Here is a 24515-nt window from a genome sequence, read left to right on the forward strand (position 1 = left end):
TGTTAAACTAAAACAAAGGTTAGATGAATTAAAATATGGCCCTACCTCAAAACATCAGCATGTCTTTCCAATCTTACTGTATCTTGTTAACATTTTCAAGGGAGAAAAAATAAACATTTATAAGTCATTTAAAACTAAATAGTCCATTTTAAACTTTCTGCTGAGAACATGGAACATACACTGGAAGCCAAAGGTGAAACAGGTTTTTAAAATATAAGTAGTAGCAACAATAATATATTGAATCATATAATTTCCAAAATGTTGAAAATGAATTTTCATGCCGAAATAGGAAAATGCCAGTGATTCTGAGTATCTACATAAAATGCAGTAACCCAAAGTATACAGTCAGATCAGAAGGAAAAAAAATATGTTAAAGGCTAGTTTAAGGTTTTTATTCTCTAATTATAATAAATCTTTCAAAATTTAGTAAACAGAGAATGGAGAGAAACAAAGTTAATAAATGCTTACCAAGGTTATAACAAACACGGAAATGAATACCAAAACATAATTTAAAAAAGATCACAAACTAAAATCATGTTTGGGATATAGGATGTAGATAGTTCTAAAGAGTTTCAACTGGGTTACTTAAAAACAACAACAAAAAAAGCTTGACTTCATTCTGGTCACACAGAAGTCCTTACAGAAGGGTAGAAACACTTTTGTTTTTCATCCCAAAGAATAAAGCAGAGTCTCGACTGTCAGATACTCTCCAATCATCAAAGCTCTTGAGATATAAATCACCTTCCAACAAGCACAGAGTGGCTCACTCATCTGCCCTAGGCTGAACCTCTCCAAGTAATAACTGCTTTCAGAAATTCAAACATCTGAAATAACTTCAAATTGTAACAAATATTCCACTTTCATTTCCACATGGAAGTCCATGGACCACAAATTTAAGTAGAGTTATGATGGGTGACAAGTAGGGAGCGTGAAGTCTTTAGTCCAGAAGGACCCCAGCTGGACAGCCTTGCTCTGGCTGCCAGAGTGCACTTGCTAGAAAGCCCTGCCCCCATGTGGCTGGCCAAACTGTGTGTAGCCAGGCCACCTGCCTTGGGGCACAAGGGGAAGATTCCAGTCAAAAATAATACTGTGAAGTGCCCACCTACCTCTGACTGTTAAAAGATTTCAGGATAAAGCCTCCTAAGCAGAAACTAAACCCTTTCCAGGCTTGGTGGCTTGGACAATGGGAACATGCCACAATTAACTGCTGTATCTGCTTGGGCCTTACTGAGATTCTCCCCAGGGACTTCTGCAAACGGACATTCACATTCTGTGACGATGCTGAGGCCCAGTTTAAATGACATCTTTCCTAGTCACAGCTACATTTTTCTGGTAATACTTCACCACAGAGGATCTTTTAGTTGATATTAAAATTGTATATAAAGGTCACATGCAATGTTCTTTGGTCCTGGGGCAAACCGGGTATCTCAGTACTTTGGGCTCTTGGTATTCCTTCTGTGTCTGGAACCCCTTCCTTCCCAGCCCTGGCTGCCTGAGGTCTGTTCTGGAATGCCCCGATCATCTCTGCTTTTCACCCATAGCACTTCCCCAGGCAGGGCTGTCAAGCTCTGCCCGCCAAGGCTCACTTCAAGTCTGTGCCGCCTCTCAGTGCCTCTGAAGGGGAGAGCTAGCTCCAATAATCTGGAAATAATGCTGGTGTCCAAACAAACAGGCCACAAAGATATCCAGGGACGACTGGGTCTTGTGACAGCACCCAAAGCAGGCTCTGAGGAAGGAGTCCTCCTGCAAGCTATGAAGTCATCACTGAAGACAAATCAATATTTCATGCCCCCATTCACTGCAGGAATGAAAACTATAAAGCGCGAAGGCAACGGAAGGATTCCTTTCCTCCTAGTTTATTTTCTCAGGTTCTCCTGAGCCAGTGTGAAAAAGCAGGTACTCTTATTGTGTGTGTGGCCCTCACTCAGCCTCTCCATCAGGCATAGTCAGTACCCACTAAATGTTAGCTACAACATGGGCAGCTTCCCCAAAATAGAACACGTTACAGGAATGGCAAACAACACATTCTGAGACTTCCCCTTCTCTGCTCTGAAGTCACGGAATAACCAGATGAATTAACATGCTCTCATCCAGGAACACAATGATGTCTGTTTCAAAGAGAAATGTGACCAGTTTTCTCCACAATGGAAACAATGTGTGCATGCACATGCACACACAAACACACTGCATTATTACATTCTTCAGAGGTTATTTATTCTGTTCAATAACAAATGTGGAAATCAAATGATTCCATTCACTGAGTGAAAAATAGTGAAATAATAGATCATCTCTGAGAACCTGAGATACTTTATCCATTTTAGATAAAGGATCATTTCCATACATTTACTCTTTCAGCACCCATGAAAATATTCTTTTTATTTCTATTATTATCAACCTCTCCGGCCTGCTGGCCTTCCCCACTGCCCTTGGCTAATGTGGCCAACCACCTCCAAATGTCCCCTGCCACCTTTGTGCCCGGTCACCACCAACAGCACAGCACCCGGAGGGTGAGTTCTAACATCGTGTGCCCCATTCATAGATTTGAGGGCGAGGGGGCTGTAACTGTCAGAAATGTGACATAACTGTCAGGGTCCATGACATCAGCTCTGTAGATTTCAAAGTGCTGATGGCTCTCTCTGTTCTGTGTCTTTATGAAAAATTACATTATTTCTCCTCTCAAGATAAAAAACAAAGGAAAATATAAACTCTAGTTCTCACTCCTCGAATGACCTTCTCTGACCACTGGCAGGTCCCAGTTGCTTTGCCCTCCCCGCTCCCCACCCCAGCTTTGAGGCCGCACGTATCTGTGGATTACCCACACCCTTCTGGAAACTGCCCTCCTCAGCTTCTCTAACATCTATCCATGAACTTCTCTGGCTTACTCCTCTACTTCTGACTGTCCTTGAACTAGCACTCTCTGGTTCTAGCAAAACCGTCCCAGGGGAGAGTCTTTTTTTTTTTTTTTTTTTTTTTCCAGCTGTGTGTCCCTCCTACCTTCCAGCAGAACAGATCAAAGCGGAGTTACGTCTGCTGAAGAGGGAGATGGGGGCTCAAGATCCACCCAGCCCAGCCCCGGGCATCTCTGTAAAGCTCTGGGGTTCAAAACAAACTATAGTATCTTTCCATACCCCTAGTAGTTCTCAGCTCTGTCTCCACTCCCTGCTCTGCTCTTTCAATCTAATGACCTCCTTCCCACTTTTCCCCCAAATAAAGTCAGATGCATTCCCAGATACAGTTCAAGGGCCACCTTCTTGTGATTCTTTTGCCGTACCCTGGAGGTACCCTGGACTGCCTCCACTATTGTTCATAGTACAACATGTCTGTTTACTTTTCTGCTTGCTCTACTAGATCTGACCATTCTAACAGCAGACAAGATGATGATGGAGGCGGTGGTGGTGTGTGTGAAAGATATGAAGGAGAGGGGTCCCAGATGAGCCAAAAATGAAGCCTGGACATATTCTGGCTGTGGGGCTGGCATCTTGATCTGCATGAAGAGAGGTGAAGGCTGTGGCTGGAGACAGGGAAAGGACAGTAGCTGGCTACTCTCCAGCCCAGCCACCAAGGATGGAATGTAAGCCCTAGAAAGAGGCAAAATCAAAGAACTGCTTTCAAAACAGACTATGAAATATATATTAAGGTAGAATACTAAAGACCTCATATTCTCTTTTTAGAAATAATATTTCTCTATTGTTTTCTTTAAGATCTAAATTTCTAAAAGGCTCATCTGTATTTTTCTATTCAGTTTTGATAAATAAAAATCTCGCCTAAAATCAGAGCCAACAAACTTCTCAAAAAGCATTTGCTAGTGAAAAGAAACTAAAGAGGGAGTCGCTGACATAAATGGAAGACAAAATTCTGACCTGTGGACCCAATCCAAAAAGCCTGTAAGATAAAGGTAGAAGCTGACAGTATTCAGAGGAATAGACAGCTTATTGCCATTATGCTTATAATTTTCCAAAAAGACAAGAGTCCTTGCAAGGCTGTCTGTGAGAGTCCCTTAGATATGTAGTTTAATGAAAGTAACCATTAAGGGCAAACTGTCTACTATTAATTGGTTGTTAATTGACAAACTGGACTCAGATTGGCCTCTGGAAGTCCCAAACATATATAACAGCCAGATTACTTTGTTCTGCACAAGAGCCTCAAAACTCTACTTGATTTCTCCCACTCTGGAAAATTAATGAGGGTGATAATTCTGGAAGACTCCTGTACCCCACAGCAATGCATATCCTCAGGGAGGGTTGGGAGTGGGCCACAGTACACTCCTGTGTCTAGTTCACTGACACTGAAGCCAGCAAGGAGGCCAGGTGCTTGGTGAACTGGGACTAGTGACGGCAGGTCCTCTGTTCCTGCCAAGAACACATGACCTGAATCTAGTCATGAGAAACACTGAACGGCTCCAGGTTCAGGATTCTTTAAAACTGTCAAGGAGGAAACATGACATCTCTAACCAATGCCTGTACCTGGATGGGATCCTGCACCAGAAAGGAAAGAGAGGTACCACTGGGAAAGTGGTGAAGTTTGGATGGGAATTGTAGATTGGACACTATTATCATGTCAGTGTTGATTTCCTGATTTGTTACATGGTGGCAAAGTGGAGAATGACCCTGCTTGGGGGACCTATGTATTCAAAATGTAGAGATTGTGAGACATTATATGTACAGTTTGCTCTCAAAAGTTTCAATGAAAGACTAATGACAATGGGTATGTACACTTCTATCTCCACCCCCATCACCACCTCTACCTTCATCACCAATACCATCACCTCCACCTCCAATACACCTCTAAATGGCATCACAACGTCTACTTTGCTCCCCCCCTTATTTCTTGCTATTCAGGGGTGTTTCCCATAAATAGGTCAACAGATTAAGCTGGTTACTTTACCTAACTCCATATCAAATGAATTACATCATTTTACATCATCTCTTACTTCTTAATGCCTACTATGGGAACATTTAACGGTCTCTAAGTTTTTCTCTACTGAGCTGCCACAGCTAACGAAACAATCAATTAACCAACAACCAACCAACAGATACTTAATGAGCATAAAATCCGTCATGTGTAGCATTCAGGGGAATATAAAAGACATGCTCCCTGTCTCTGAGGAGGTGAAGCCCTTGATACAATCAGGAATAAAACATGCACTAAGAGTTGAGGGCACAGTGAGGAGATCTGCTGGTGGTCGTGGGCCAACACCTACAATGATGCAGATTTGTAAAAGTGAACAGAAAGATGCCCATATCACTAAAGGTCAGGAGGGAAAGCTGTGCACCTAGAGTAAAAGGGGCCCCCAATGCTCCCTGCTGTTTCTTCTAGGTTCTCATACTGACTGGTGAGATGGGCAATGGTGATCAGGTGGGAGCAAGAAAGGGGAGAAGTGGCTGGCCCCCTCCCAACAGAATGGGAGGCAGGGTAAGTTGGTATTCAATGTGCCTTCACATAACCACCTTCCATCTTCTCACCTTGGGGTGCCCAGCTCCTTATTCACCAGTCAGGTACCCAATCATGCCAAGAAGAAAGCAAACTTGGTAGGTATTAAAAGTCAGATATTTAGTTTTAAAACAGTGTTCTTGACTCTCTCAAGTGTCCCACAGAGCTCACAGAGGAGGTCTTAAAGGGTAGAGGGAGAAGGAGAAAATTTCTATCACTGATATCTTCATAGGTTACACTTATTTTCTATGAGCCTACATAGAGACTCCTCTTTATCAGGAGAAAAAAGTTACCTTTTCAAATATGAAAAATTGCTGATCATTAAAAAAAAAACAGGGAACCCTGGGTGGCACAGCGGTTTGGCGCCTGCCTTTGGCCCAGGGCGCGATCCTGGAGACCCAGGATCGAATCCCACGTTGGGCTCCCGGTGCATGGAGCCTGCTTCTCCCTCTGCCTGTGTCTCTGCCTCTCTCTCTCTCTCTCTCTCTCTGTGACTATCATAAATAAATAAAAATTAAAAAAATAAAATAAAATAAATAAAAATAAAAATAAACAGAATTACCTTAACAACAAGGCAGCAATGAAATGTGACTTATTAGCCCAGAAATACATATAAAAGTAATATACTCCAAATAGTATCTTATTATCACATATTTTTCCTCTAATGACAAAAACTCCTCTGAAGATTTTGAGACCTATCGTTTTTGCCTAATGGTTCTTGGTGATGACTACAACTGTCTAATCCAAAGCTAAGGGAACACAGCCATAAACTATTAACTGGTTCACTGTTTTCTCTTTATTGTACATGAAACTTTTTGGAGTATTTGTCTGTTGGCAGAAAGAGAAAATTAGCAATCTAGATTTACACCCACAAAGCAGGAAATAAATTGTGTAAGTCTATATTCAGAAGAGCCTCCCCGCACTGAATGAATCCTACTCAACTGGCTCCATTTTCCTGTTTTAGGGAGGATGTATGATCAAGGAAGCTGTAAAATTTCAAGCAGTCTGTTGAATTTTTAAATTATCACTAAAAATGTTTTGACTATACACTTAGAAGTATCTGAGAAGCAGGGAGGGACAAGGCAACCTGATCACTCTAAACAGGCCATGGCCCAGAGCGAAACGGAATAGTTCAGCATATCAACATCATTAACTGCGTCTAAAGACAAAATAGTCACTTTTCTTCTTCCGATCATCAATACATCACTCCATCACCTCAAGGGGCAGTGAGAACTTGTCACGTGGTTTTATAGCATTTTACCCATTAGAGTGTTGAACAAAGGCTCAGGTTTTCCAGGCAAGACAGGTGTTCATAACAGACTTGTCCAGTGCAGGCCTTGCCCAACAAAAGTTTACCAAGGATCTCTGGGACACTGTCTCATGGAAGCAGTGAGACTGGATGGATTCCAGTCTCCTCCAGTGAACTCGGAAGTCAGTCATTTATGCTGTAGGATTTGCCAAATGAACTAGGATGCCCATCCCATTTAATCCCCACAGAGAAAGCTGAAACAATCACCTCTCCCCAGGAGTGAAATGGCATCAATCTGACGCCTGGACCGAAGCCAGCCAACTCAGCTGGAATCCGAGGTTTCTCAGCCAGAAACTGGGACCTTGAATGCATAGCAAGTGGACCTCTTCTTACTCTATTTGCTCTGTTTTTCCAAAAGCAATAAAAATTGTATTTTTTCTTAGGCAAAATTGAAAGTAAAGTGTAAAAATAAAAAAATACACGTTATTCTGTTGGTCATGCAAATTTGATATTTGCACATAACCAGAGATAATGAACTAAGTATGTCTTTCTACTTTAAGGTTTGCTCATTGCTCTGGCAGTCAAAGGAAGCCATACATCTAATAAAATTTTTTACAGATTTTAAAAAGATCATATGACAAAATTTTCATTATTTTTTGAACAGAGACACCTATGGTGGCTAAACTATTTCCTAAAGGGGATGAGAAGTATCTATTCCTGTATAATTGGCCATCATTTACCAAGTAATTACCCTTTGAACATTGTGGCTGAAGCTTTTGAAATGTGGTTTTCTATGATTACATTAGAGTCAACTGTGTAAGAGAACCAGATCTGAATCCCATTCTCCTCCTCTGAGACTCTCTTCTAATCTAGTTTTCAAGAGTAGCACTTCTTTCTTTTAAAAAGAAGACAGATTTGAAGAAGTGGAGGGGAAAACAACCTTCCTATCCCTGTGCTAAAGATGCTATATGCCCCTATGTATTTTGGATATTACAACACCAATTGCCACAGCTTATGGTAGATGGTGGCAGTAGCCAGGCTGTTAGGCTCTTTTTAAAAATTTCTCTGTTGTTTGGAAAATCAGTTTATTGCTTTCCTAAAAACGGAACATGCACATTATAAAGATTTCTAAGAATCTAAAAATCTTCAAACATTGCTGTCCTACCACCCATCACTGCGAAACCTGAGAAACAAAACGAACTCAAACTGCAAAAAAGTCTAATTGATTGCAGTACTGTTGAGCCTCGAACAGTACAGGTTTGAACTAACTGATAGGTCTAGATATGAGTAGATTTTTTACAACACGGTGCTATAAATGTGTTTTCTCTTCCTTATGATGTTTTTTCTTTTTAAAAAGATTTTATTTATTTATTCATGAGAGACACACAGAGAGAGAGAGAGGCAGAGACATAGGCAGAGAGAGAAGCAGGTTCCATGCAGGGACTTGATCCCAGGACTCTGGGATCACACCCTGGGCCGAAGGCAAGCACTTAAACGCTGAGCCACCCAGGCTTCCCACAGTTTTCTTAATAACACTTTTTCTCTAGTTCAGCTTATTGTAAGAATGAAGTGTATAATACATAGAACACATAAAATACATGTCAATGGACTATTTATGTTACTGCTAAGGCTTCTGGTCATCAGTAGGCTATTAGTAGTTAAGTTTTTGGGGAATCAGCTTATAAGTGGATTTTTGACTGCATGGAGGCTTGATGCCTCTAACCCCTGCAATCTTCAAGGGTGAACCCTAATTACATTTCATTAATACATTCTCATTACTGAAAGAGATTAAATATCAGTGTACCAAAGTCCATGGCCTCTCAATGTATTCTCCAGAAAGCAGAAAACCACGTAGTCCTTGAACACATACATGTTCCTCCCTGGAATGGGACCTTCCATCAATCTCAACTTTACCTCTCTCTCTTAACCTCAGTGTCAAATGTCTTCCCTCTGGGGATAACTAAGACATTTCACTTTTGAGATAAAGTCAAATTGGAGAGATTTCAAAAAGAAAGAAATTAATTCTGCAGATAGTGTTATTTTTTCCTTGCTTGAACTGTGTACTCACTTGAGCCAGATCAACTCTTGCATGGCACAAGGCAGGGGATGAATTATCAATAATTTTAAAACATATTCATCATGATAAAAGATAGCTCTATCTGCTAACTTTTCCTCACAGCTAAAATAATCTATTTCTATTGTTGGGAGGCTGAAAGCAATAGTATATGAAGTAAAGCTTTTTTTTCCTGTCATAGTCTACTGATATATTTACCTCTTCTCCAACCACAGAGACCATAATTAAGCAAACAAACATATTTTATGACATGCCAGATTTATTAGTTATTGGACTACCTTCAGTAATGACAATGTTTAATACTATAAAAAAGAACCTGATAAATTCCAATTTCCATTTTTTATATTCCAAAAAGTAACTCAAAACTGCTTCTCGGGGATCCCTGGGTGGCTCAGCGGTTTGGCGCCTCCCTTTGGCCCAGGGCGCGATCCTGGAGTCCCGGGATTGAGTTCCGCATCAGGCTCCCAGCATGGAGCCTGCTTCTCCCTCTGCCTGTGTCTCTGCCTCTCTCTCTCTCTATGTCTATCATGAATAAATAAATAAATAAATAAATCTTAAAAAAAAAAACTGCTTCTCAATTCAGTGTTTGACTTTTGCAAAGCAATTCTCTTTATATTAAAGCATATTTATATTTTCTTTAGTCATATTATTAGCTTTGCTTAGCAAAACCTTACTGTCTTTTCTCAGTTATTGCTTAAATGTCTTTTTCACAAGAAGGTCACATTTCACCTTCTGCTGCCTTGTGTCATAAAATGGTCAAGTACACTTTTAGGCAAAATTGAGTATAATTATTTTAACAAGAATAGTTACTAAAATAAAAATTAAGAATATCCACATTTACTGAACTTTTGGTTTCATTAACTATTGATAAAAGATTGCAGAAGTCATACCCTCAAAAAAGAAAGTCTTTGTTACCACTGTTTGAAACAGGTATGGTGAATGGTATTTCTATTTATTAATTGATTTTTAAAGAGTTTATTTATTTGATAGAGAGTGCACAAGCAGGGGAAGCAGCAGGCAGAGGGAAAGGGAGAAGCAGCCTCCTCACTAGGCAGGGAGCCCCACGTGGGGCTTGATCCCAGGATCATGACCTGAGCCAAAGGCAGACACTTAACTGACTGAGCCAAGCCACCCAGGCATCCTTCAATGGTACTTTTATAATTCAGAAATTTTCAGAGCTCCAAGGGGAGAAGCGAACACATCTGGTCTGCTAAACATCCTAAATATCCATTAATTTGAACCCTACATAAATTTGAATAAATTCTTCTTAAAGCAAAGAAAATTCTACTATGTCCTTTATAGCACTACATTATCTCTTATGAGCTAAACAACATAATTAATAGCAAAGGACAGTGGGGACTGAAAGTGCCAGTGTTCCTCTAAAACATGCATGAACGTATCACATACTCACATGAAAGCCTGTCACTTGGCCTGGGGGAAAAAAAAGAATATGACCACTAATGTTAATCACTTCGAACAAATAGAAAGGACTAGCATTAGCTGAATCAGGATCTGTCCTAATCATATCAGAGTAACTCTATTTTCTGGCGCTGCCAGGAAGGTGGATATTTGGGGTTAATCAAACACTTAGATCCTACTTACATTAACTTGCAGATTTGTAACTTTCTAAGAAACTTACATTAATACTCCACTGAACTTAATTCAATTTTTGTTGCAGAGTTCAGGAAGCATTTCTTTATTTTGGTCTTCAAATCACAATCATTTATTATAGATGTTTCATACAGATACCAGTTAACAAAGCATTCTGGTTGGTAACCTGTTGGATAAACCCATTTTTATTGCCAAAAAAAAATGTGCACAAAATACAACTGTTGTGTTTTTATGCAAATAAAAATGAAATAAAAATGTTCACATTCTTTGAAAAATTTAAAAAAATACTGCACAGTCCACTTACAGTGAGTTCACAGAAATCGATGCTGTCAAGGCTTTTGCTTCTGTGCAGTCTCCCTTTTATTCGTCTTAAAGAAGGTTTTCCTTGGCTGACGCTAGAAGTAGCACCATTTGGATTTTCAGAGGATGGCGTTACCCTGCAAGAAGGGAAAAAAACTTAAAAGACAGGTTTGAAGTAGATATGTTTCTCAAGCATGAAATAAGGACTTACTTGAGAATAGCTCTAGAAATCTCGTGCTCTTTTTCAAACAAGAAGCTAAGAACCACAGTGGAGCTACCTCTGATCAGATATTCTCTCTTTCTTTCTTTCTTTCTTTCTTTCTTTTTTTCTTTCTTTTTCTTTCTTTCTCTTTTCCTTTCTTTCCTTTTCTTTCTTTGTATTTTCTTTCTTTCTTTCTTTTCTTTCTTCTTCTTCCTTCCTTCCTTCCTTCCTTCCTTCCTTCCTTCCTTCCTTCCTTCCTTTCTTTCTTTCTTTGAGATTTTATTTATTTACTCATGAGAGACACAGAGAGAGAGAGAGAGGCAGAGACACAGGCAGAGGGAGAAGCAGGCTCCATGCAGGGAGCCTGACATGGGACTCGATCCTGGGTCTCCAGGATCACACCCCTGGCTGAAGGCGGCGCTAAACTGCTGGGCCACAGGGGCTGCCCCAGATACCCTTTCTAAGTATTTCTCAGCAGCTTGCTGGCTTAGAAATTTTTCTTGATGGGGTTCAAACATTTCTACATTAAGACTCACTAAAAGTGGGGGATCCCTGGGTGGCACAGCGGTTTGGCACCTGCCTTTGGCCCAGGGCGCGATCCTGGAGACCCAGGATCGAATCCCACATCGGGCTCCTGGTGCATGGAGCCTGCTTCTCCCTCTGCCTGTGTCTCTGCCTCTCTCTCTCTCTCTCTCTCTCTGTGACTATCATAAGTAAATAAAAATTAAAAAAAAAAAAAGACTCACTAAAAGTCAACTCTGTGACCATCAAAGAAGCAATGAAGGCCAGACTGAAGTTTCCTAGGTAACTGGGAGGCATCTGCTCCCCTCTAGGTGATTTTTTATCAAGCTCTCAGCCCAGAGCCCAGCACGCTTGGAGCAAGTTGGCTATCACTTTGTACAACCACAAATACTGTTCAGCATGCTTTTTCAAGCATGAAAGTAACTTCAAAAATTTAAACATGACAGCCAACACTTAATTTTAACATGATTACAGAACCAAGTAAATACAGATAAAAAGAAATGGTAAATAATCTAATCTATGCACATTGGGATACATGTAAACACACAAAGTCCACCATGTGTTCAATCGCTTCTGTGCCACTAATGCTGACAGCCTTAGAAGGTGCCCTGGGAACCGGGGAGGAAACTACTTAGTGGATTATCATCTTAGGGATGACAAAGGTTTAAGGAGTAAGACTGATTTGTTATGTGTGGCTTGTGAAAATCAGTTTCCTTATTTTATGATCAGATTTCCTGCTTGTATACATTCCATGTTCACATACTTTTCAACTTTCCCGACCTAATTAATATTTTATACTTGAAATGCTGTCTGAAAGGGATAGGTCTCTCATGGGGCGCCTGGGTGGCTCAGTCAGGCGTCCAACTCTTCATTTCGGCTCAGGTCATGATCTCAGGGTCCTGAGATTGAGCCCCATGGTGAGCATGGAACCTGTTTAAGATTCTTTCTCTCTCCCTCTATCCCTCCTCTCTGTGAGCGTGCACTCTCTCTCTCTCTCTAAAAAAAATAGGTCTTCTCTCATTGCTTGAAAAGGATACACTGGATGGACTATTAGCAAAGTAAATTTGACTTATATAATAATAAGACGGCAATGAATATCATAAAATAGACTAGATTAGGTATGCCTGCAGTTTAAAAGTACTACTTCCCTATAGTTAGAATATTTAAAGAGTATGAAAAGATGCAAAATTGAAAAGTAAAGCTTCCTTCTCCCCCCATCCCAAATCCCCATTCCTTTTTCTAAGAACAACCACCACTAACAGTTCTTTGTATAAACTCCCAAACAAATGCCCATGCTTATCCAGGTATGTGTGAATCTTCTTTGAAACTTTTTAGCAGTGATCAAATTGCCCTGCACCCTACTTTTTCACTTAGTAATATATCTTGAAGCTTTTCCCAGAATAACCAGATTTATTTCAATTTTTAAAAGATTTTATTTTTAATTAGTCTCTACACCCAATGTGGGGCTTGAATTTACAACCCTGAGATTAAGAGTTGCATGCTCTATCTACTAAACTAGCCAGGCATCTCCCCTCCCCCCACATTTTTTTTTTAAGATTTTATTTTTAGGTAGTCTCTATATCCAACATGGGGCTTGAACTTACATATTTCATTTCTTTTAATGGCTAAACAGTATTTCATTATATAGGTGTACCACAATTTATTCAACCACTCTTCTAACCAATGGGCATTTAGCTTTCAAATGTTTATCAAACTATAAAGCAATGAACATAGTTAACATCTTTGCGCACATAGTATTTACTTAGGAAAGATTACTAGAAGTAAAACGCAGGGTCAGAGGTTTCTAGATGTTGCTAGGTACTACCTTTCAAAAGGCTTTACCAACTTATACCTCCATCAACAAGATATAAGAAAGTATGTTCATGTGAGGGTGGGAGTATCCTCAAGTGGAAGAGTGACTTTATCATTTTATAACAACTTCTCTGTATCCTTAATTACACTTATCTTGTTGAAGGGCTGATTTCTATTAAAAAAGACTATTTTGGAGTTTTCCAACATGAATATGGATTTGAAACTGATCTTTATATATTAGTTTTTCCTTTACATATTTCAAGTCTGTTGTATTAGATGCTTTAATGTTTATAACTCATATCTTTCTGGGATTTAACCTTTCATCATATTAAAAGGCTCTGTTCCAGTTAAAGACTTTACCTTAAATGCTATTTTGTCTATTAATTTCCCCATCTACATTTATATATTATCTTTTTTCTTGACTTATCTTTTTTTGTGCTTGTCTTTTGAACCTTTCCAAGCCCCTGCTGTCTCCCCCTGCCCTTCTTTTAGCTATACCCTTAATCTTGTTAACTCTTTAGCAGCATGTAACCAGATTATTTTCTTTCTTTTTTCTTCTTTTAAAAATATTTTATTTATTCATGAGAAACAGAGAGAGAGAGAGAGAGAGAGAGAGAGAGAGGCAGAGACACAGGCAGAGGGAGAAGCAGGCTCCATGCAGGGAGCCCGACTTGGGACTGGATCATGGGTCTCCAGGATCATGCCCCGAGGCTGAAGGCGTGGCTAAACCACTGAGCCACCCAGGCTGCCTTATTGTTTTCTTTTTTATCCAATTTGGGAATCTGTATCTTTTGAGAGAAACTTAATCCATTCAAATTTGTTGTGTTTACTGATATATTTAGGTTTATTCCTGCCACATTGTTTTATAGTTTATATTTTTCTAGTTTAAATGCTTTCTTTTTCTTTTCCCACCTTTTTAATATGATTGAGTTTTCTATGTCTCCACCCACCCCTGGACTCTCTCCTTTCCAACTCATAGTTCAAAGTTACACATCTAAAAACAAAACAAAACAAAACAAAAACAAAAAACAAAGTTACACATCTTATTAGGGCAACTCTAACTCTAGCTAACTATATACACACACATATTTATATATTTATATGTGCATAGATACATAAATATATGCATACATATATACATACTTCTATATTTCCAGAATATATTTGTATACACATATATATTTAAACTGAAATATTTCTATCAACATCTACAGTTCAGTGGTATTCCTATCTGCTGTTCCACAAGAAACAACATTAAACCCACCTCCGTTTCCCTTCTTTTCCAACACCAAGACAACCCTACCAAAAGCTCCACCCTTTCTTGGAAATAGTTTCAAGGTCTCTTAACTTCTCTTTCATACTTTTGATCCCTTTATTCTTTAGTGGTTCTTTAGCTTACTCCTCTAGGTTGCTAACTTGCTTTTCAGTTTTATCCGTTCAGCCATTCTCTTTCAGTTTAATAAGCAAAGGTTAAATTTCTGAAGTGTCTCATACTGTGTTTTATTAATACAATATTCTCTTGCATCTTTCTGAAAATAACCATTTAAATCGATGGTTTTTCTATTTTCTCAGGACTTAGTTCTTTTGTTTGTTGAGTACAGTAATTCTCTTAATACTGGCTTTCTCCAACTGTTTCGTGATTTTTAATGTCTACTTATACTTGTATTAGAGAACATCTGTTTCTGCATTGTCGAGATTATTGTGGCCTGCCTTTGGCAACTCTGGCAGGGAGATGGGACAGGCTGTTATGAAGTAACTTCTCTTCTGGGTCACAGGGCTCAGTAGCTATCTCAGCTACAGCCCTGTGTCTCTGGCCCAAGAGCTCGCATTCACTGCTTTGGTAAGTGAGAAAGCAACACTGTTGTCCACAACTTGTCACAAACTAGGGAGGCAAGGAGTCAACTGAGCATCGAATCTGATTAATTCCCCAAATGTCCTCTGCTCCTTCCATCCCTGGAATGCTGCTGCACGCTATCAACCTCTCTTTGCGCAGAAATGTTCTCCTGCTCATTTTGTGGACAGTGGTTCCTACAAGGCTTTTCTCTCAGTAGATCCATCCAATCTAGTATGTACATTTCAGAGATTCTGCAAAAATGTTGGTCCATTGATGGCATTTGGTGTTGTTTACTCAAACTGTTAGTATTTTTGTTGTGGCTTTTAAAAAAAAATTATGTATTTATTTATTCATGAGAGACACAGACAGAGAGAGGCAGAGACATAGGCAGAAACAGGGAGGGAGAAGCAGGCTTCCTCCGGGAAGCCTGATGCAGGACTTGATCCCAGGATCCCAGGATCATGCCCTGAGCCAGGATCATGCCCAGACACTCAACCACTGAGCCACCCAGGCATCCCTGTTGTGGCTTTTTAATGCATATTTTCGTTATTTCATTGAATTGCTAATGAGTGCACCTTTCAAGTCACCTCCAAGGATAAAATTCTGATGATGTCCTGCTCATTATTCTCAATACAAAAAAAAAAAAAAAGTAGTACATTGTACAGTGTTGCTCTCTTCTCTGCAGAATAAAAGCTTCCATGAAAATAATGAAGAATTTCACTTAAGAGAAGAAGGCATATAGGAAAGAAAAACAGATTTGTAAAACAATATGTAAGTCTTAAATTCTGTTTCTTTTCTCTCACTTTGATAGCATTGATTATGTGACATAATCATAAGAAATTAATATAAACTTTTTGACAAAGATATTTTTCACAAGTTTTTCTCTCATTTGACTCGAAAAGCATCACTATTTACCTTTTTACCAAACCTAAAATCTGAAGTCTGTGATAAAAATTTATATCCACCAAATGTATAAATGACTGACAGCCAAAAAATTTATCAGACTTAACTCAATGTAATATCAAGTCTAGTGATGAAATCAGGAAAAAAAATCCTATCTAAATATAACTAAAACTCCTAAATATAATCCTGCCCTCCCCCACCAGGATCATAATAAAAACATTTACTAAAGAGTAGAACTGAATTGGTATATAGAAGGTGAATATCAGGTCTGTATCCACCCCACCCACAGACTGGGCAGGAGGAAGGTGCTTTGCCTAGGCAGAGAACCAGGCTCCTACAGAGTAAGAGTTTTGAGCAGGTCTTTGGGAAACGAAGAGGTTAAAAAGCATATGGTTCAGTAATGACCCCCTTTTCTTTGGTGAGGAAAAAAGAAAAGAAATAAACATGATTCCAGATAATAATATACAATGTTAACTCATAGATAAGTAGAAGGGGCATTGAGATATAGGGGAATTTAAAATGTCACTTCTCTTCTGTTTTACTACTGTTTTTGAGAATTAATATATGTCTTGGGGCAGGGATTTGTGTGTTCAAATACTTTTCTGCTGGAACCTCGTTAAGAATAGAGAGGAATATTTACAATTCAGTTAAGACGAGCTGTACTTGGATACAAAAAGCCCACGAAGGACAGTTCTTTCTGACGTCTCCACGTGGAGATGTGGAGGGAAAAGAAAAAGGAGTATTTTGTTGTTGTTGTTCTAGTTTTTTGGTTTGTTTTTGTTTTGGTTTATTTATTTATTTATTTGAGAGAGAGAGAATATAAGCGGAGGGAGTATAGAGAGACAGAATCTTAAGCAGGCCCCACACCCAGCATGGAGCTTGATCTCACAATCCTGAGATCATGACCTGGACCGAAATCAAGACTTGGACACTTAACCGACTGAGCCACCCAGATGCCCCAGGCATATTTTTAATCCCAAAGTCCCACTCTCCTGATGGTGTGGTCTGAACTGAATTAACTCAGACTCTGGGCTTTATTTCCCAAATATTTAGGAGAATGGCCCTTGATGACAAGGAAAATAAAGTTAGTAACTGAGATGTAAGCATTTTGGATATTTTCCCTTGAATTCTAGGGAAATCGATATTTAGCTTACAATGAAGTAAGAAAAGAAAATTTTCCTAATTCTTAATTCCATTTATTCATCTCTAGGGGATGACTGGGGAGAAAATTTCTGCTTCTCTCCACTCTGTTCATAACCTCTGTAATACGACCATGTTTTTCCTTGTGGTCAGGGCTGGCATGCTTGACAGGCAGAAACCCTCTCATTTGGTTTCTAATGCAGAAGTTTGGGCTCACAACAATTTCTGACCAAGGTTCACTTGGAACAAACAACTCCTAAGCTTGCCTACCTCATCCATCTCTAATTTCTAGTGGAAAAGATCTCAATAATAACAAAAAATTGGGCAAAAATAATCAAAATGGTAGAAATTAAGCAGTTACACAAGAACAAAATACCGGTAGAAATAACACCTAACAATCTTTCTACAAGATATTAATTTTAAAATATCAGGAATTAGGGATGCCTGGGTGGCTCAAGGGTTAAGCGTCTGCCTTTAGCTCAGGTGGTGATCCTGGGGATCTAGGATCGAGTCCTGTACCGGGCGCCCCACAGGGAACCTGCTTCTCTCTCTACCTATGTCTCTGCCCCTCTCTCTCATGAATAAATAAATAAATAAAGCCTTAAAAAATATATCAGGAACTGATAACCACAACCAACTCAAGAAGAATACTGATGGGTGATAGCAGAGCATCTTTCCCCCAGACAATGGGAAGTACAAACAAGGGTGTAAGAAGAGGCCTCGAGATACTGCTAAGCACAGCAAGGCAGCTGACTTTAGAAGGATACTGAATTCTTGTGAAGGATGCTTCCATAAATGCTGGTAAAATGCTAATTTTTGTCTTTAAGTATCAGACTTCAGAAGCCTTAAAATGTTTATATACATGGCTGGCCCTTAGTTGTACATATAAATAAGAATGTGTATAACTGGCTACAATTTGCGCATTAAAGAAACTAAGAAAGGGATGGATGCTAACTAGACTTACTGTACTGATCATTTTGCTATATAGACAAATACTGAATCATTATATTGTGCCCCTGAAAGAAATATGTTGTATGTCAGCTATACCTCAATAAAGAAAAAAAGAAAGAAGCCAAGAAAGGACGTGCATATTAGAGCCATTCCTGTCCCATCACAGGAACCTCTGTGACCCATGAGGGGGCTATGGGCCACCCTTGGAAAAACAACATTCTATAAGGCACTTTCCAGTTGTTTTGTACCTGTTTTCGGTTGTTCTTCCTTTCTAGACTGTCATGTCCCTGCTCAAATGTGTTTTTAACCCCAACAACTGGCATAAAACCTGATGTGTGACTCTGGGCAAGTCAATGACCTCATTTGTAAAACTGGGAGGAAACAGCAGCTACCTCATAGTGGTGCTGCAGGTTATATGAGGATGTTTGGAAAGCACTTCTACTGGGTCCATCAGGTAATAAACTCAAGGAATGGCAGCTCTTCTTTTTTCCAGAATCTGCCTACTGGACAACTACTTGAATGAGTGCACTGATGCCACACCACCTTCAATAGTTACTCAATCAAATAGCTGGGAGAAATATCTTTAGAGGCATGCAGAAAATGAGGTGACATTCTCTTTTCCCCCTAAGATCAGTGTAAATGATAATAAGGGCACTCCATGCAAAAATCTGGATGAATAACAATAAAACTATTATGAAAATATTTTTCACATTTCACATAAAATCGACAGGAGTAACAATTGTTTGGGCTTCACACCTGTTGAAAAGCAGAGAGTTTGCCTCAGTACTTGGCAGTACTTTGCCTGGACCTGTACTTGATTGGTTGGTGCTCCCTCTCCATTTTTCCTAACCCCAGGAATCTGTGAATGATACTCTCATTTAGAAAAAGGGTCTCTGCAGAAATAATGAAGGGTCCTGAGATGAGATCATCCTGGATTATCCAGGTGGACTCTAAATCCAATGACAAATGTCCTTATAAGAGACAGAAGTGGAGAAGACACAGACATACAAAGACCATGTGAAGAGGCAGAGAAAGATGGAAGTGAGTCAGCCACAAGGAATGCCTGGAACCACCTGGAATGGGGAGAGAGCAGGAAGGATTCCCACCTAGAGCCTTCCCGGAAGCCTGGTTCTGTAGACACCTTGATTTCAGACTTCTGCCCTCCAAAACTGAGGGAGAATACATTTCCGCTGTTTTAAACTACTGAATCAGTGGTAATCTGTTACAGCAGCTCTAGGAAAAACAGTGCCCTGCTGCCTCTTTTCAGAAGCAGCAATTATAGAAGATACCCACTGGCTGCAAGCTGCACAAACTCACACCTACTTTGGGTAGAGGTCACAGGCCTTAGTTCTATGTTCTTAAACACTAATGATTCAAAACCAAACAGTCCTACTTCCTAAATTTCTTGGAGAAGGAGACAAGGAGAAGACAAAGTTCTTGCAGGCTCCAGTGATGCAGGTCTGGCTGTTTGTCTGCTTTGCTTTCCACCAAAAATGGTGTACAAATCTATTATTCCTTATAGGAATTGCAGAGCCAATCAGAAAGATGAAAAGATGGTGCACAGAAGAAAGCTAATGAGCACAAGTGGTCAAACTAGATAGAAGTGTGGGGCCAGAGCCCTGGACCAGGCAACCCTACCCTTTACTTCCATCCGCATAAGTTTTGCAGGCATGCCATCTGTCCACATAGACTGCAAGAATTTAGAGAGAGAGGAACACAGACAGCATGCACTTTCGCGTAAGCACATTTCATATAAATCTTCGTATGTGCCACAACCAATTATCATAGTATCCCTCACATCTTCTAAATGGGTATAGTGCATCCCAAGGTCCGACAATCCATGCTGATGTCTGCTATTGGTTCCCACCCACCATGCTGGAGTCAGAACCCATATCCACACATCTTCTTGCTATGTAATAGCACCTGTCTTAATTCCCCATATGCCGTTGGCTCTAATACTGGCAAAATGAAATGTTATCTAGAAAATCAATTCCAGAGGATGTAAGAGAGAGATGAGTCAGGCAGCACAATATTCTTCAACTTAAAGAAAGAAAGGACTATATATACACACATATATATATACATATACATATATATACATATACATACATATACATACATATATATATATATATATATACACGTTTGAAGTACCATCCACTCTAGAGTTTCCATCATGTATGCTCTTCACTTTGCCATTACAGAAATTATATTAGCATTTGCAAATTCACTTAACATTGAGCAGAAATTCTGGAATGCTCATTTAAGATTGTGGATCAGTTAAACAAAATTCCCTGGCTTTTTCCAGGCTCTCTCTTCATTAGATGGTTTTTAACTGCAGCCCTGGTTCCCTGCCTGCCTGAAACATGAATCTCTAGAGCACAAAAGTTACCTGGATTTTATTTCTTTGTGTCCTCTCTTCACACACTGTATTGGGGAATGTATTCTCAGAAGCAGCACTCCACTGAAAAAGAATAAACCTAGTATCCTGACTTGGTGGCCCACTGATGCTAATTAATATTCATGCCCAACAGTTCCTCAAACAATATTCCCACATCTTAGTTTTTAAATTTGACATCAAGAAAATTTCTTTCCCGGTTATGCATTATTAAGAACTGGGTAATGGGCATTAAGGAGGGCACATGATATGATGAGCACGTGTCATACGCAACTGATGAATTATTAAAAACTATATCTGAAACTGATGATGTACTATATGCTGGCTAATTGAATTTGAATTTAAAAAAAGAATAAATCTATTCAACATGTATCTTTTCAGAAACTATTTTGTACCAGATATCAGTTATAGGGGACTTAGTAATGAACCAAACAGACAAAAAGGCCTGCCCCCATGCAACTTACATTCCAGTGGCACGGTTGGGGGGGAGGTAGCATGTATGGCAATTAGGTAAAATATGTAGTGCCTTATATATTGTAAGTGCTCAGGAGAAAGGCAGAGCTGGTGCTGACCTCTTTTTTTCTTCTTTCTTTCCTTTATCAACCTGAAAAGCCATCTTGCAATGTTGCTGCTTCTTGCTTCATAATAGCGACAGTCTTCATATATTTGCTAAAAATCTTCTTCCATGGACATTTCTTAATTACTGCCAACTATTACCAGTCTAGTCCTTGATGTGTTGTCCCTTGCTATTCATCAAATTAAAATACTGTTTGCAGAATACATCTCTCTCTTTTTAAAAATTTTTATTTGATTGAGAGAGGAAAAGTGGGGGAAGGGGGCAGAGAAGGAGGGAGAAACTCAAGTGGCCTCTTCACTGAGGGTGCAGCCAGATATAGGGCTGGATCTCACGACCTCCAGGTCAGGACCCCAGCTGAAAGAGTTGGAGGCAGTGCCACCAAGGTATCCCTAAATTTCTTTCTTTAAATAAATTATTAGAGGGAGGGCGGTGAGGAAGACACTAATAGTCACTAAGCACCCATTATTCAGCCAGACCTAGTGGCAGATGCTTTGTATTCATTATCTCAGTTGATCTGGGTTATGACCCCAGGAGGTAGACAATATCATTCTCACCGTACAGACCAAGAAACAGATACTCCAGTAACTTGCTTAAGGTCACAGAGTAACTGGCACAGCTGAATTTGAACTCTGCTGCCCATATTTTTTGGTCTTACCTCCAAAATTCTTCATTATGGGGCATTCTTTTTTTTTTTTTTTTCTTTTAAGCTTTTTTTTTTTTTTTTTTTTTTTTGGTTGCTCCATCTTTACGTTCCTTGGATCACTCATTTAGTCTTAGATGGCACAAACTACTTTTCTCAAATGCCTACAAGCGGCCTCACTTCCTTTTCCCTATAACCTTGAAATTCAATTCAATTAAAATCGAACTGTGTAAATCTCCACAGACCACAAAATGTAAAATTAAAATAGCTACCGAACAGCAAGATTGCGGACATATTCTTTTGACAGTCACCACCCCTTCGCTGGACTATTTGGCGACAGAGCCTCACGCTGAAGTCTGAGGCGGCGGAACGCCCAGGCAGCCCCGGGGACTCCGCATGCCCCACTTAAACGCTCACAGAAACGCAACACAACCCCACAGATCCTCCACGGTGTCCACCAGACCTGGAAAACTTCGGACGTTTTCTCTTCTAAGGGCGACCTCTTCCCGTTACCGCCGGTAACGGTTTCCAGGTCAGAGGAACTGGAACGCGTGCGGGTAAAATGCAGCCCCGCACCGTGCCATTAGCGTCGCGGAACTTACTCCCCTCGCGGCGGGGGCGAGCGGCTGGCCCGTCGCCTGCCCGCGGCGGGTGCGTGTTGACACATCGCGGGCTGTTCTGCGGCCCGCGGGGGAGCCCGCCCGAAACCCCGAGCGACGGCCTCGGCGGGGACGGGCTGGCAAGGACAGCCCCGGGCGGCAGCCGCCGGGCCCCCGCCTTCCCCCCGGGCGCCGTCTGCGTGTCGCGGCCGCACCTGCCCGCGGGGGCGCGGGCCCCACGGGCTCCGAAATGGCTGCTGCGCTCGGCGCTCCCCGCGCCCTCGGGCCCGCCCGCCCGCCCGCCCGGCCCCGGCCCCGGCCCGCGCCCGCCGCGCCCTCACCACAGCCTCCTCTTGAGCGGCAGGAGGCTGCCGCGGTTGGAGGGGGTGACGCCGATGGCCATCTGCAGCACCGTCAGGTATTTCTGGTACTTCATCTTGTCCCCGCTCCGCTCGCGGGCAGGGCCCCGCCGCCGCCGCCGGCGCCGCAGACACAGCCCCTCCAGGCGCCGCATAGATCAGCTCTGGGCCATCCGCCGCCGCCACAGCTGCCGCCGCCACAGCTCCCGCCGCTCCCGCCGCTCCCGCCGCCGCGGCCGTGCGCGCCCGGCTCCCGCGGCTCCGGCGGCTCCCGCGGCTCCCGCTCCCGCTCCGGCTCCGCTCCCGCTCCCGCTCCCGCTCCCGCCGCCCTCGCCGCCGCCGCCGCCGTAGCCGTGCGTGCCCGGCCGCTCCCGCCGCCGCCGCCGCCGCCGTGCGTGGCCCGCCGCTGCCGCCGCCCGCACCGCCCCCTCCGCCGGCCCGCGCGGCCCCCGCGTGCGCCCCGGGCGGCGGCCCGACTGCTCCGGCCGCTCGGGCAGAAGGAGTGGGGCCGGGCCCGCCGCCCCCGCCTCCCTGGCCCCGCGCCGCGTGTGCCTCGGTTTCCTCGGAGGCTGCCGTCAGAGCCCTTGCAACCGTGTGGAGTCCAGGAGAAGCCCCTGACAAGCTTCCAGAAGACAGAGGAAAAAATGGTTTTAGTTTATAATTCTCGGTTAATGGTTTGCAATCATCGTGTATGTGTTCTAGCCTAAAGCGTTTGAAGATTTTATGTTTACATAAAAATGCATCTATGCAAAGTGCATGTATGTGTATGATGGTGTATATACGATACATGACGTATGTACCATATATGTGTACGTATCTGTGTGTGTGTGGCATATATGTATATGTGTGTATTTTTACATAAAAACGCACCTATGCAAAATGCATGTATGTGTATACACATACATGCTATATATAATACGGACGGTGTATATACCATATACATGATGTATGTAGCATGTATATGTGTGTATATATGTATGTGTGTATTTTTGCATAAAATGCATCTATGCAAAATGCATGTATGTGTATACACGGACATACTATATATAATACAGAAGGTGTATATACTTTATACATGATATATGTAGCATATGTATGCATCCATATATGTGTGTGCATATATATATATATGTATACAGTCCTTTCTTGCACAGTACTTTGGAACTGTACGAATGACTGTGAACCATGCAAAATTGTTTTATTTATTTATTTATTTATTTATTTATTTATTTTTCAAAATTGTTTTAATGATCAACTGGGAAAATTAAGATTGTCCCATGACCTTTAAAAATTTTGTCAAAACAGTTCAAACGCTCTTCATGAGCAGTTGTAAATTTATAAGGAAATGAAAAAAAAAAGTAAAACTAATTCAATGCACTGTAGTTTGAAATATTACAGACATTGAGAATTAAGCTGTTTGATAAGAGAAACTTATCAAAGGTAACTCGAATAGTGCTGGTCTTCTCCTGGTAGAATTGTTATATAGAGCATCTTTTCTGAGCCTTGGTAATGCATCATGTTTGGATGACTTTCAAAATTTTATACTCTGAGCTTTCAATGTGAAATATATCAGAATTCCTTTAATGTGACATTGTCTGGGACATCCTCATCCTTTTCGTCACAACCAGTCTCCTCATCCTAGTTCATATTCAGTAAGTTCCTCTGGCTGCAAATCTAGACTCTCTGGAAAGACAGCAGTGTCAGTATCTTCACAGTTGCCTGTTTCTTCTATAACACCATTTATTTATAGGGGATCCCTGGGTGGCGCAGCGGTTTGGCGCCTGCCTTTGGCCCAGGGCGCGATCCTGGAGGCCTGGGATCGAATCCCACGTCGGGCTCGCTGTGCATGGAGCCTGCTTCTCCCTCCGCCTGTGTCTCTGCCTCTCTCTCTCTCTCTCTCTCTGTGAGTATCAT

The 24515-nt window shown here is 41.2% G+C and overlaps 1 protein-coding gene across 12 annotated transcripts in view; it reads right to left on the minus strand.

The window, feature by feature from the left end:
- Positions 1-22923, minus strand: part of TJP1 (tight junction protein 1) — a 250703-nt gene extending 227780 nt beyond the window's left edge. For all 12 annotated transcript variants that reach the window (XM_072737097.1, XM_072737096.1, XM_072737094.1 and 9 more), the window contains exons 1-2: positions 22584-22923; positions 10669-10801 (exon numbers count right to left, since the gene is read on the minus strand). In XM_072737097.1, the coding sequence (XP_072593198.1) occupies positions 10669-10801; positions 22584-22756 (306 nt within the window). In that variant the 5' untranslated portion in view covers positions 22757-22923. The remainder of the gene's footprint in view (positions 1-10668; positions 10802-22583) is intronic.
- Positions 22924-24515: the final 1592 nt, after the last annotated feature.

The sequence above is a fragment of the Vulpes vulpes genome, chromosome 14 (genome assembly GCF_048418805.1).
Source record: "Vulpes vulpes isolate BD-2025 chromosome 14, VulVul3, whole genome shotgun sequence".
Taxonomy (NCBI): domain Eukaryota; kingdom Metazoa; phylum Chordata; class Mammalia; order Carnivora; family Canidae; genus Vulpes; species Vulpes vulpes.